This window comes from Echiichthys vipera (genome assembly GCF_963691815.1).
Source record: "Echiichthys vipera genome assembly, chromosome: 22".
In the NCBI taxonomy this organism is placed as follows: Eukaryota; Metazoa; Chordata; class Actinopteri; order Perciformes; family Trachinidae; genus Echiichthys; species Echiichthys vipera.
The window spans coordinates 10,702,829-10,717,869 of record NC_139847.1 but is presented as its reverse complement, the minus strand read 5'-3'; the positions used below and the strand labels follow the sequence as shown (position 1 = coordinate 10,717,869).

The window sequence follows — 15,041 nt, the reverse complement described above, 5'->3', positions numbered from 1 at the left end:
AAGCACCCTCTTGTAAACTCAAGCGTCTACTGTTTGGCTCGTTATCACACAAATGTAAAACTAGATTTCACCATTATTTTAATTTCACAGCCGAAGGGTGAGCCAATTTGTTAGTTATTCTCTATCGCAGTCAGGAATTGATTACAGCATCAAGAGAGCATGGAGAAAGTTGGTAAGGTTGAAATGCATATTAGACTCGTACACTCCAGAGCATGTGATCCCCATCTACACTCCGCCCGAGGCTCTGAGCCCTGTGTTGGTCCATTAAAGAGCTATAACGAGTGTGGTTTGTTGTCCACCTTACTGGTCCTGAAGGGAGGGCTGGGATCAAAGTTGGCAGAAAAATCAGTGTTCTGGCATCTAATTCCTCTGGAGTGAGAGGAATACTGATGAGGTTCACTTTAAATCAAGCACACATACACACACCGGACTCGCACACACAGACTCGGCTCAGGGGTGACCATCTGCAATGTGGTCAAAATCTTAACGAGAGGAAACAGAACGGGACAGTTAGAAGGACACAAAAGCTCTAACAGGACGTCCGCTTTGATAGGATTCCAGTTTTCCTCAATTTTAAATCCATATTTGTCCACAGATAATTGATGCATTGTTAAAGTTTGATTCTGTTTGTGTGGTTTCATTTAATACGTATTGTACCTTCAAAAACCATTCCTTCAGGCTATTATAAAATGACTATCTTCCCTCACTAACGCATTACTGAATTATTTCCAAACAAGCTGATGTACCAACTGTACCGTCAGGGCTTTAAATAAATGTTCCTTTTATCTAAACCCAATTTATTTTCCAAACACCATGTCAAAGAATTTATATATTTAGTCATACAGTTGTATTAAAAAAGCAAATTGAAGAAAACAGAATCAGGTGGACTATTATTAAATGAACATGAATTCAAGCCTAAGAACATTTTTGTTATCATGTTGTTATTATATTTCCCCTTATTCCCAGCGTCTGTTTATAGACAGAGGGGCAAAGTAAACAAGCTGCCATTTCTGCAGTGGCGTATTAAAGCTGTTAAATGTTATTATTGCATGTATCAAGGATTTCACCTTTTTTAACTGCTCTTCCACAGCTTGTAGAGAAACAGATGCAGACCATCCTGCTGAACCTGTCACATGTTTATATATTATCATCAAAATGTTATTGTAGTCTGTATTTCTAAAAAATTATACTTTTCAACAATATTTTGTCCAGTTTACATTTATTTCACTAAAGCCACACGGCATATGTATGTTTTCTGGATGTGAAGAAGACAATTTCACTTTTAGAATTTTATGTTTCTGATTTTTTTTTTTTTATTATATTCTTTTTTTAATGAAGAGGAAATATTAGTGATTCTTGACTAAATAAGCAATAATCCAAGTAAACATTTAGAGAAGAAAGAAAAATATTTGGCAGAACATAGTGCATCCATGACCTCTCACTTATAGGCAACGCAGGTTTATTTGTATTGCACAATTCAACAACTAGGTAATTCAAAGTGCTTTACATAAAACATTAAAAACATTGGAAAGAAACACGACTTTCAAATCGAATACAAAATTACATTTAAATATATAAAGTGACATTCAAATAAAATAATTAAAAGGCCAAGAGATTTCTGAAAAATCATTTTCAGTTGTCAATGACAGGTAATAGCAGTTATAATAACAATACAGTGCAAGCAGTTAATAAATTATTTAGTTTACTGGAAGGCAGTAGTAAACAGAAAAGTCTTCAGTCGTGATTTAAAAGAACTTAGAGTTGCACAGACCTGCAGTTTTCTGGAAGTTTGTTACAGATATGTGGTGCATAAATAGGTAGAAAGTGATTGAGACAACCGTTATTAGGAACAATCGTGCTTTTGCTTAGGCCAGTTTTCCCAAACCTGAACTGAAGCTTTTTGATCCATCATCACCAGTTGCATATTTAGGGCGCACTCACACTGTCCTTCCGCACCGCGCCCCGGGCTTTAGGGTACTTGCCCCCCCTCCCTCTCCCCCCGTGCCCCAGGCCTGTTTGTACTCACACTACCTGGGCCTCGCGCAAATGCTTCTTGCTGTCCATACCTCATCACGCCGTAACACGTCACACGCATTGATTGACGTCATCGCGATGCGTCGCTTTGTTTACAAATCTTTCCGTAGACCTCGGAGTTTTTGTGGGTCTTGTCGACTGTTTTTGAATATTTTCATCCGACCAAATCTGCAGTAAACACTCCACCTCCGCATCACACCAACGTGAACCTTTCGCCGCCATTGTTGTTGTTAAATGTCCGCGCATGGTCCGTCCTTCTATTTTCTATGTCCGAACAGGCACACATAAATTACGTCAGAACCGTCGTAGGCCTCGTGCTCGTGCTCGTGCTCGTACACGGGCGCACGCTCTTGCTCATACATGTGCAAACGCGCTCTACAAAAGCCCACCTCCACGGCCCGCTGTCCGCAGTTATGCACGGAGCGGGTGCTCTCACACTGGTCAAACGCACTAGACTTTAGCCGAAAAACCGGTTTTGTCCCGGTGCGGAAGGACAGTGTGAGTGCGCCCTTATAGAGAACACAATGTAGTTACTATGCCAGTAGACTAATTTATATCCCTATATAATAGGATTTGACATAAAGGTCCGGTCACCATCATGGACCAGAAAATCACCACCATTTTTGATAACTCACGTTCCCTGCACTGGTTTGTTTTAATGTCACCCGTTTTTTCATTAAAAAGCCAGACGGTAAATTAGGACCAGGAATAGCCTGTTGATTGATTACACATGTGTAAATGTAATTTATCATCAAATATGATGACGGCATACTGTATAATTAGGGTGGCAGTATCAGAAAAGACTTACTCTTACTAAAATAAAAGTTCTTAGACACAGACAAACCCATGTGATCAGAAAAAATTTTCTCTTTGGCATTATTTTTCTCTTCCACTTTGCTATATTGCACTCAGCACAGCTGATTCAAGACTGCGATTATGCCTTTTGTGAAGCAAACTTGGAAGTTTCTTCTAAAACTCCCCATGTCTGTGTTAAAAGTGGAAAGTGCATCTTTTTTTGGTTCATTGCTTACGTATGGTGCCCTGAGTCTTTTCAGCAATTCTTTTACTCGTTTTACCTGAAAGTGAGACGAGTTAAACCCTCCTTTCAAACCTCCCCATTAGTAACCCTCTCTAGATGATAAAGATACGGCTTGGCTAGCACGCATGTTGCCCTTCTTTTCCTCTTTAAAGAAATATCATTCTCTTTGTGATGCGTTTTATTTCTCTGCAAGCCAACAGCAATCTGGGAGAAAAACAGAGCGGAGACAAAATCAAAGAAATCCACCTGAGAGCTTTCTTTTCTTTGAAGCCCCTGTTCTTCTCCCTGAGTGCTTTATCTGTGTACACAAGTTTTTCTTTATTTGTCATCAGCATGCGGCTTCTGTATCATTAAATATACAGCAGGCCATAATTATATTGGCATTTAATTACAAAATATATTCCTGTAAGGTTAATTGTAGGTGATGTACAGGTTTATATTGCCACTGGATGATAACTCAATGATGGTTTAAGGCGTAATGTGCAGTTTTTTTGTTGGTTGATGTTTACACAGTGAGAGAGAGCACCGGTGGTCGAGCAAGGTAGAGAGTGAATGAAGAGAGGGAGGCTGGCAAGAACAAAGGAATCAGAGGAATAAGACTTAATTTTCTGATTGGTTCACAGCAGGCACATTCTGAAGCACAAATTAACGCTTACACCTCCACACAACACATAGCTGTCGTTTTTATGATGTTGTTTTTTTTCCCCTCAGAGGACTAATAACAACCCATTCGTCATCAAATACAGCTGTGCCCCGGAATGGGAACAGACTTCACACTCTGCTCGTTGTTATTGGCTGGGGGTTACACACCCACATGGGGCCCAAAGGCTCTTTGTTGACACCCATTAACATCCTGTACCAGCGAAATAAGGGGAAAATAAGAAAATCCAGGCAGAAGACAGGATCTCTGCCTATACAGACACCTCCACACACACGTGTGATGGTTGAGAGGGATTATAGTCTCTACATAGTGACAATGGGACAATTTCAATCGCAATGTGCAATACTTTTATTTTTCCTCTGTGCCTTAGTGGAAATTTTGAAATACTAAAAAAATCTGAATATATTGTTCCTGTTACTCTTATATTTTATATTTCCCTGTGTTTATATTGTTCAGATTTTTTTTTCTACTCTAGAATTTATTGTTTCTATTGATGCTTCTTCTAAGTGTGCTAACCACTTTGCTGCTGTGAAAAGAAATGTCCCCTTTGTGGGACTAATAAAGGAATATCTTATCTTCTAGTGTTTCAGGAAAATCCTTCATAGTATTTAAAAGGGATTCAGATATAATGGCAAGACCAGAAATCCTCTGCACAGCAGTGTAATTCAGTTAGAGAGAATGGCTTCTGTATGCCACATAAGTGCTGAAATAAGTGGGGAAAATGAAAACGGTCTAAAAACATTATTTGAGTTACAAAATGACATTTGCTTCCTATATTTGTGTTCACATTTATTTCAGAATAATGAACAATGCTCAAAGTGGGTCTAAAGCAGAGTTTTGGTGTATTTTGTCATTTCTGTTTGTTTTCATCTAGCAGATGCATACACAATGTTAAATGAGCATACAGTATAGATATTGAGGTGTCTTATGTAAAGGATTGTAAGACTTTGTAGTTTTTACTTTGCCTTTAACTGTTGCCTGCACTTTTGTTTACAATTGGTAAAAACGTATGCACTACATAAAGAATGATATTGATTCTGCACAGGGAAATTTGTGTCTATCACAACAGTGGGGTAAGCACAAGGACAGATTTATAGTATAGATTAGTAACTTTGATAAACTAAAATATTATATACATAATAACATTAACTTTACACAAAATAAAGTGTAAAAAAACAAAAATAAAAGGTTCTATAACAAAGATTATACACTAAAAAAGTGCTATAAAATTACTGTTATTTTGGTGTGTGTATATAGTAGAATATTAAGTGTACTGAGATTAAATACAAAAACTTCCTTTGAAAAAATTGCAGAGAAGAGAATGTATGGTGAGTCAAGTTTTGTGTCTGCAGACAGCAGTGTCAGCAGCAGTGTTGAATACAGTTATTGCATGTAGCAGCAAAAAGTGTGTGAAATGTAGGGCTGCAGCTAATGATGATCATCTCCTTGATTAATCGTTTGGTCTATAAAATGTAACTAGTAAATAATGCACATCCTAATTACCCCGAGCCCACGGTGACGTCTTCAGATGTTATGTTTATGCCAACAGTCTTAAGAACCAACATCTTTCATTTATAATGACATAAAACAGAGGAAAGAAGCAAAACTTCTGTTGACTCCTTTTGTAATTGCTTATGAAAATGTTTGCCAATTCATTTCTGTGGATTGACTGAAATGTGGTTGAATGAAAAATGGTGCAGTGTGCCTCTTACAATGCAGAGTCAGTAGTGCAGAAGCTTAACAGTTGAGTAGTTTGATTGATTTATAGTTGTTTTGGTCCCCCTTCGACTCCCTTGTTGTTTTTTCTCTTACTCCTGCTCAGCTCATCCTCTTTGTCAACCGTACACTCAAAAAACTAGGAGACATGTTTGTGTATGGCGACTTGTGAATAATTGCACTTGTGCTGAGAAGCCGTCAAGAGTAGAGGCCTTGATGTTGAGGTCTCTGAAACAAGGGCATGGCAGTTATTAAGTGGAGAGATGTGTCAGTTTGTCATGTCCCGCTCTCGCCTCACAGCTTCATTACTAAAAGTCATAGCTCTTGTCGGGCTCGAATCATCTCCTTCACCTGACAGTGACCTCTGTAGTTGGGTTCAGAATACTCTCGGGTACTGAGTTGGGAGGACAGAAATCCAGATAGTCAATTGCATGTTTTGACACCCCGGCTTGCTGCCCACTCAGTCTGATAATAGTAGGAGCTTCCAGCGAGAAATGACAGGCCTACATATGAAAATATTTCTGTCACTTACATAATCAGATCATTTTGTGTCTGTGTCTGGAGGATGGTGCTCTGATTTCTCATGTATATGTCCCAAATACATCTGAATAAGTAGGGAAGCTGTGTGATAAATCTTGGTATTCTTCTTGTATCAGTGAACAATTCACTGTGATACTCCCGTCATCTAGTTTGTTCACATTCAGAGAGACTTCAAGTCTATTCTCTTGACATGTATGGAGGACAGATGGTTTGTGAGCATCTGATCAATGCCACAAAAACTCTCCAGGTCTCAGTCGTGTCAAGAACTATTTTTTGTTTTTTTACAGTTTTATGCCAGCTGCTGCTTTAAAACGCACATGGGGATCTGTAGTGAGACAAGTCTGACGTTAAGAAGCAAAGGCAGACCAGACAAGATTTGAGGGCTCTCTGCTTTCTTACGGTGCAGACATCACATGGTACATTTCTAGGCCCAGCATTAGAGAACAGGATACAGCTTGTGATTTCATTTTCTCTACAACTCTCTGCTACTAGAGCTCTAAAGTCTGTTTGCGTCGCGGCCAGCTGCGTACCCCTCTCTCTAGTTGATCCGAGCAGCATTCAGGACAGTCTCTGCGGTAGCTGTGACCTAACAAGAGTGACAGGTTCATTAAGAAGATAAAGGCAGAACAGAACCACTCTTCTTGGTCCATCTTCGCTCTGGTCAGACTTTTCTACCTCCTATTTGTCAGGATTGAGATGTAGTGCAGCAAGAGCGTATTCTTTTGTTGTTTGTTATTGTGATGGTCTTATTCGGCCACGAGAGATATGTTTGGACAGCAGAGAACATTACACACAGATGCAGTGGAAATAATAGGGAGCTGGTCTTATTTATGGTCATACTCATTTCTCCATTTGTCAGTATAAATAAACAATATCTATCATCTTTACACAGTTCAGGCTCTGTAAGTCATTGGTGGTAAACTACCTGATCTGTATCACAATTTCAAAGGTTTGAGTCATTTTGGATTGTCCTCTCCAATAGGGCTGCAGCATTATCAGATTTTTTTTTAGAAAAAACTCAAGTGTCAATATTGGTATCTTTAAAAAATTGGTATTGGTTATACTATACTATGATACTGTCAAATACCAAGTTTGGTCCACAACAAAAGAACAGGGGAGTGAAAAAAGGGCTTTTATTTTCAAATGTGATCAAAAAAAGAACCACAAAAATACCTTTTCCAACCCTTTATATTGCACCTTTTTAACAACAATGCAATTGAAAGGTTTTACATTTACAAAAGACTCAGATGAAAATCACGACAGGCAGACACTTTCACTTTTGGAATCACCTCAGCTACCTAAGCAAATATTCAGTATTCGATCTCATCCACTGTGACTTCAGCACATTTGGTCCTGGGCCGCTCTTTCCTCCATGATCGGGGAACCTTTTTGCTGATGTAAAGGTCGTCCTGATTGCAGCAAGAAAAGCTGGTCTGTAAACAGCCTTTATGTCTGAAAATACCCCATAGGTTATCTGTGGTGAGAGCTTTCCATAGTTTCACTGGATGGAGCAAGAATCCTTGAAATAGCCTGGGGACGAGGAATTCCTTGGTACTGAGGAGAAAATGGAGCTTTCTTTAACTGATCAGCCTGATCAGTCAGTCTAATGATCTGAGAGTTTCAGGACACAAACTGAAAATAGCCTCATTTATTAGTCTCAAAGCTGCTTAGTTCATTTCAGTGTCTTATTGGGTAGCATTTAACAGGTCTAACAGTTTTCTAACAATCTCACAGGAATTAGAAACCGTTTAATTGCCAAGTAGTCTTGGTGATTCGGTGCATAACATTAAACACGGTGCAAAAATCAGGAGATGTAATATAAAAAAGAAACTTTAATAATAGAAAATATTAAAATGTAGTAAAAAGATTAAATCCTGAACCCTGCTTAATTTTCCCATAAAGAAGTACCCATTGATAGTGTAGTAAGTGGATAGCAGGTCAGATGAACATGCACAAAATGTAAAGTTGATCTCCAGGCAAGCAAACAATTGAAATATACATAAAGGAAATAGTTTGGTAGATATGAAGGAGATTCATCTCCAAATCAACTGCCTACAAACATAACTAACATTGAAAAAACTGTCTCTAGATATTTTATCTTTCCTTAGAACCCCTTACAACTGAAATAGTTATTATATTACTAGGAAATTGCAGGACCTGTAAAATAAAACCATTTCTCAGCTTCTGTCACAACATCACAGAAAACGGGACGCAACCTCTTACATTTAGATTTTGTTTGCTGAGGTTCAAAGTTTATTAATGCCCTAATCACTTGTGTGGTGGCTCTTTCGATCATACTACCAGATATTTATCCATAGATGGAGTTTGTCCAGTTGGCTCTTGTCCATTGCGGCTTAAAAGATGAGGTTCAAAGCTCACTCTTGACCTTGGAAACAACAATAGAATGGTGAAGCTGAGTTTAGGTTTTGAGTCCAATTTCACGAGTTTCATATATTTTAAATTATATTTATATTTATATTTTAACATGAACCTTTAATAAGAATATTAAGCAGTCAGTAGTAAGGTGAAATTGGCTCTCATACTGCTTTTAGAGCGACCGTAAGCTTCGGACTGCACATGAAAATGGAAGAAGTCTGTGATGCCCAAGAGACATTTTTAATTTAATTAAATTCATTTAATTGAATGTTTTATTATGGACTGTGTCTGAAACAAGCACTCTTGAAAATTGAGCACTTTGTCTTCTGGCAGAATTGCCAGAGGGGTGTGTATGTGTGTGTGAGTGCACGCAGCGGGTGATGACAGAAGTACTTTGAATGGAGTGAAAATATCACACACGCATCACATATCACTAACTCCTTACTGCACAGCTCAGTGCAAAGTCTTTTAAATGGGTCTTTTAATGACTCATATATCCAAGCCATGGGTAATCAGTGAATGCTTGAGAACTATTTATTGAAACATACCAAGCTGATGAGCACTTGGACAGATTTTTGTGGCTTTCTAATGAATGGCTGGAGTTCGGGAGTAGAAATGGTATGTTGCTACGGGAGATGGCTGTTGGTTAACGTTTTTAAAATAATTATAGTAAAATATACTTAGTGGGGTTTTTTTCCAATTTCTTGTCACACATCCACAATACATGATGAAACTCATTCTAAAGCACAGTAAAAAGTGTGAATTGAGTTAACAGAGAGAGGGAAAAGAGCAGACATCTATCTTTATTTCCACAGGTCTATAGCACAAACAGTCCCAGGTCAAAGGCACATTTCACAGATCCTCTCCAAACCGTATCTAGTGAAAGCTGATTTAAAGTCAAAGAGGCTTTTCAAATGCAGATGAAATTCATTTGCTTTTCTTTTTTTCCACCCCTTATTCCAATAGTGTATAATCCGAAATGTGTGTCACTTGCAGAGGGTATGGAGATTTAAACGATTTCAAGACGGCTCCTTAAAGTCTTCCATTTAAAATTCATTGAAAACAGATTTGGGGAAGATGGGGGGGAGAGAATCAATTTGAAACGGTTATGAGTTATGAAAACAAATTCCACATTGATTGGCTCTTGCACTTTCACTTTCACTGTGTAAACAAATAGTCAACGGGTGGAAAATGCAAATTGCATTAGCCTCAGTGTTGCTGAAGGTCAGAATCAGCTGATACAATTATGGGCTGTTTAGGAGCTGTACTGGATTAGAGTAATGAGAAGAGCTACTTAAACATGGACAGCAGCTTTAATATTCCACAGGTGGAAGTACTTGGTATCATTAACACTCAAAATATATTTATACAGCAAAAGTCAAACAGAAATATAAATAAGCCGGTTTGTTTTCTCAAATGGGAGCATTTTGACTCAATTTCTAAATGCCCCGCTGCATTGGGTCTGTTACGAAACAAATAATACGATTGGATTCCATCATCCTGCCCCAAACAAGTAATTACACAGGGATGTTCCTGAACTGTGAACTGAATAACAATCAGTTTAACCTTGAGCGCATCATGTATCCTCAGCTATTGAATCGTACTGAAAGGTTAAGTAATGCAACATACATTCCGAAAGTATAAACCAAAAAGAATTGACAAGTTAATGCACTAAATCTCTGGGCTTGTGCTTGTTTTTTCTTTTTAGGCTGGAGTCTCCAACGCGGACACTGGCCATAGAGGCGCCCAGAGGGGTGGAAGTGAGCGCCGCCAAGGGGCCACTGAAGGTCAGCAGTCGAAAGGATCTACAGCTGGAGTCCACAGAAGGAGAGGTGAGGAGAATCATACGGAGCCAAGAAAAAAAAGAAGCCATGTACTAAACTAATGGCACGGATTGCTAAACCGTGCGCACGGTTTACTTAAACTGAGGCTAGGATTATTAAACTTGGCAATCCACGCCTACGCATATGACGTCAGCTACTTCTTTTCAACATTGCGACCACACCGCACGTTAATGAAAGGTGCGTTTGACGTGACAACAACAATAAATGCAACATTACGAAAGCAGTCAATGTACAGTGCTAAATACAATATAGCATTAACTGTAAGGCTATGAAGTGTTTATTAAATAGTGCACCGAAGAGGTTATGATACCAATTATAGTATATAATATATAGTATTATAATCTCTTTGAGTGCACTGTACAGGGAATGGCCAATGAGATTTCTGACACTACACTTGAATTCTTTATCAAATCGTTGCGTCAGTTATGCGCCGGATACGGGTACCAGCATCATGTCAACAAAACAAACGAATGGAGCTGTAATCCGGTTCTACGGTCTGATTATAATACAAACCTGCTCTCAGGAGGACAGTCAAAGGTTGTATTGATGTTGATGTTAATTTTAATGGTAAATCCTTGTGTTAAAGTGGGGTTTTGTTAACAATGGTGGTGTCCCCCGATTGTGAGCTTTAATAGCCCGTGGTTAATTTATTTATTTCACTTTATTTCTTTTATTATTTTATTACATGGCCTTTTTTGTTTCTTGACTGACACCAGGGGGGCTCCGTAGGATTATCAGTTATGCTGGGGACTGAAAAGTTCCTCTCTTGTGCCCTTATTTATTCGTATCCTCTTTAGTTTTTTCCTTAAACATTTTTACTTATTTTGTATTTTATGGCTACAACGTTAGCGTGTTCTGTTCTATGTGGAGTAATTGTGGAATACTGGACAATTTACAAATTATATGTTTCACAAAAAAATACTTAATGACCGGACTTGCAGACACACATGCTAGTAGCTCTGTGAAGTTATATACATGGACACAGTGTTTCTCTCAAATAAATGCTCATTTCAGCATGCTAACATGATGATGGTAATTATGTATAATATTTAACATGTTTACCGTTATTTTGTGTTACCATGCTAACATTTGCTGATTAGCACTAAGCACAATTCAGGCTGGTGGGAATATTATTTATTAATAAGCATTTTACAAATTATAAATGTTGACAAATACAAAGTAAAGGGGTTACCAAAGTCACTACAACTTATCTTGAGGGATATCCCAGTCTGGCAGTGGACCGACTCACTCACACCACTAGCATGGCTAAAAATGAGCAATTTTGGGTTCCAAATAAAGATATTTAATAGAGAGATGGAGTTCTCCCTGCACGTCTTATCCTCAATCCCCAGATCGGTGCTGCTGTATTTCACTACACCATCTGTCACGTTGTATTTACTGATTGCACCAGAGTCATTTATCAGTTCGAGTTGGTAATGCATCACTTCAGGGCACCTCTGGCGATGTTATTTGAATGACTTCCAGTATGTCTATGATGTTTTTTCCTCCCAGATACTTTTAGATGCCAACACCATTCAGTTGGGTAGTCTCCCGCTTGGCGTCTACACAGCATTGCCCAATAAGGAGGCCTCCAAGGAGCAGGCCGTATACGAGGTGTGTGTCTGCCCCAGTGGCAAGATCTACCTCTCTCCTGCAGACACCAGCTCCACCTGCCAGGCCCTGAGCAACATCTGCCTCTGGAGCTGACCTGGGAGCAGTGTTGGTGGTGAGGAAACACCTTTAACGTCTGCTCTGGAGCTGAGTTTATGAATCCTCCATTGGTACATTTGATGGAGAGCAGAACTGTCCACAGCAGAGACGGATCTCGAACTCTAGAGCTCAGATCGGTACAGAAGCATCGGCCTCCACTGCCTGTGACGGCCTGTTAGACGTCAGGACCACTGACAGTGTTTGAGGACACGGCAGTCAGAACAGCTTTCTGAAATCAGGAATATCACATATGAACAGGAGCATTTCCACCCGGGATGCACTGATACCGCTATCGGACTGATACTGACTCAAACAGCTGGGTTTAATAATAATAAATAACAATTCAGTAAATGTACATCAATGTGTTTTTTACATTTGTAAGTTCTGTTAGTGAAGTTTCATGTTGCCTTACAGATAAAAGGATGATCCCACTCACTTCCACACAATGAGGCATAGAGCTTATTGATGAAACACTGGTATTGGATCGGAACATGGATATTCCAGCCCAGGTATCGGTATCAGGACCGAATAAGTCGGATCAGCGCATCCCTAATTTCCACTACCTTTCACTAGAGTCAGAGGGCACAACCTTTATTTTTCTACTTTCGGTTCATTGTAAACATTCAGTGGCTGTTTTCAAGATTCCGAAAGAATAGGTGAGAAAAGGTAAAACACCGGTGCCTTCAGCTTTGAAAGAACTCGTATTGTGACTAATATTGAACCTGTCACAACGATAGTAAGCACAATCTTGTCATGTTTTTCCTCTGCAAAAGATTTGAGATTTTCTTTTAAATACTGTGGATAGATATTTTTGTTTTTTTCCACAATGGAAAGTAGCTGTTTAATTTGACATTAAACATGTTTTTATGTGACACACATTGTACTTGAAGTTTAACTGTGATTAAGACCACATGCTGTTTTGAATGTTCAGGTAAAGGACTTCTTCACTTCTAAGGTAAATATCCTGCTTTTTCTTAATAATGTTTATACTACATGAGAAAATCAGTTAAGACAATAACCTCACATGGAGGTCCATTTCAAGCATACTAAATGCTCTTCATCAGCAGATGGAGTTTGCACAGTTGTCATGGAATAGTAGATGCTCAAATTTCCCCAAAACTTCTGATCATTTTAAAGGACTTCCATTTTGGCTTCATTCCTTTGGAGATTTGAATCGTATCCATGATCTTGAACATGGATAAGAAATACTTCAAGTGCTCAGGAAAAAAAAACAACAACCCACAGCTCCATAAAAACTGTGATGACTCAGAAGGCTGATGAGGATCACATGCTCTAGAACGGCTACTGCCATTTGAACGATTATAATACCAAATTCATATTTTAAAAAATGTATTAAATGATTTTTGTAAAGCTCTGATGTTCACTGGCTAAATTTTAAAGAAAATGTTCTCTTTCAATCACCTGCTAGTAATTCTGACTTCCCTCTGTGGAGTTTGACTTGAGAGGCTGGCTGACCTTGGCACTGCAGCTGAGAGCGAGGCAGGCAGCCATGTGTCAGCAGGCCTGCTGGGGTGCAAAGCCTCGCTCTACTCCACTCCTCATCCTCCATCATCGCCCTGCGGCACAGACAGGTTGGTTTGGTAAGAGCCACGGTGGCATTCTAACTAGAGCTTAGCTGCCCCTTTTGCTACTCCCTCACTGAATTTTTCTTAAGTGACATCAGTGCGACAGTTTTGTTTGCGATTTTTGTGTGTGGAAAAAACACCCCAAGATATCACCCTAGAAAAGTATTTGGTGAGATGCTGGGAATGATTGTACTGATGCTCTTTCAGCCATATGAAGTGACAAATCTAAATGGAGTTAATTGTATTATTGCATGTGATTTACACTTAACTAACTAAAATGATTTAGTCCAATGTGTGTAAATCATGCATTAATTAGAGGCAACCCCCTTCACCACCACTGAGTGGCAAAACAAAGCCGTTTGGCTGCTGTGAATGGGATGGCCTGTTGTCACTTCTTTTTTTTTTCACCAGAGAAGTACATTAAACAGCCATACAGAGAACAGATGGAAAGCAATTAAGATGTAATCACTGAGTAGACCACAAACAGTCTTAAGATAGGCCTATAACTTAACTTCAAGATAATAAAACAAATACAGACCAGGATTCCAATTGTCTCCAAATTGCAGTGAGCAATTAGCTTCTGTGCTTTACACACAGCTTGTAGTGCTCAGTGAAAAATGTACGCCTTAATTGATTCTGAATACATTTATGCCTTCCATTGTACCACATCTCTTTAAAGTTTTAGCCTCTGCTTCCAACAGAGTGCCTTTGTTTGCAACTCCAAGATGAGTGACCGTGGTGACACCCGCATGATGACAGTGTCACATGCATGCCCTCTATAGATCATAAAGTTATAATCCGTAAGATTTTCTTCTAGTTAATTGTCTGTTAACGTGTGAGTTAACGTACTGTATACTCACACTGGTCGAACAAACTAGACTTTAGCAGTGAATCGTGCTTGGGTACGGTACAAATGGCAAGTGTGAGTGTCTGTGGAATAGAATATGTCCAATACAGTCATAGCATAGTTTGTTGAAAAAAAGTCAGTATGTCAAAATAAGTATATGATATGTCCAAAAATTGCTTAAATCAGTCATAGGATTGCGTCTCTAAAACACTGAGGTGACAGTTTCATGTCACAGCAACAAGACACAGGGTAGTTATACTGCATCAGCAAAGTCTCTCCAAACCCAGATTTTAAAGCAGACTTGAGTTTCAAGATGTTCTGTTCAAGCTCTTTTGAAGAACAACAAAGAAACGGGCAACATTGAGGATGAGACGCAGTGATCGGCCAAGGAAACTTGGTGCAGCAGATGAAAAATACATCAAGCTTATTTCCCTTCAACATTAAAAGATGTCCATCAGCTCAGAAGTGGCAGAAACCAGTGGGACCCAGGTCCACCCATCTACTGTCCCGAGGAGTCTGGCCAGAAGTGGGTTTCGTGGAAGAATTTCAACCTAAAAGCCAAACCTCCAACGTGGAAACAAGGCCAAGCAACTCAACTATAAACAGATACATAGGAACTAGAGTACAGAAAAAAATGGCAGCAGGGTCTTTGGACAGATGAGTCAAAATTTGAAATATTTGGCTGTAG

The 15,041-nt window shown here is 39.1% G+C and overlaps 1 protein-coding gene across 1 annotated transcript in view; it reads left to right on the top strand.

The window, feature by feature from the left end:
* LOC310964051 (zeta-sarcoglycan-like) overlaps positions 1 to 11,917 on the top strand; it is a gene marked incomplete at both ends in the record, with an annotated part of 40,302 nt that extends 28,385 nt beyond the window's left edge. The window contains 2 exons of the mRNA XM_083937038.1: positions 10,075 to 10,198; positions 11,723 to 11,917. Coding sequence (XP_083793164.1) covers positions 10,075 to 10,198; positions 11,723 to 11,917 — 319 coding nt within the window. The remainder of the gene's footprint in view (positions 1 to 10,074; positions 10,199 to 11,722) is intronic.
* Positions 11,918 to 15,041: the final 3,124 nt, after the last annotated feature.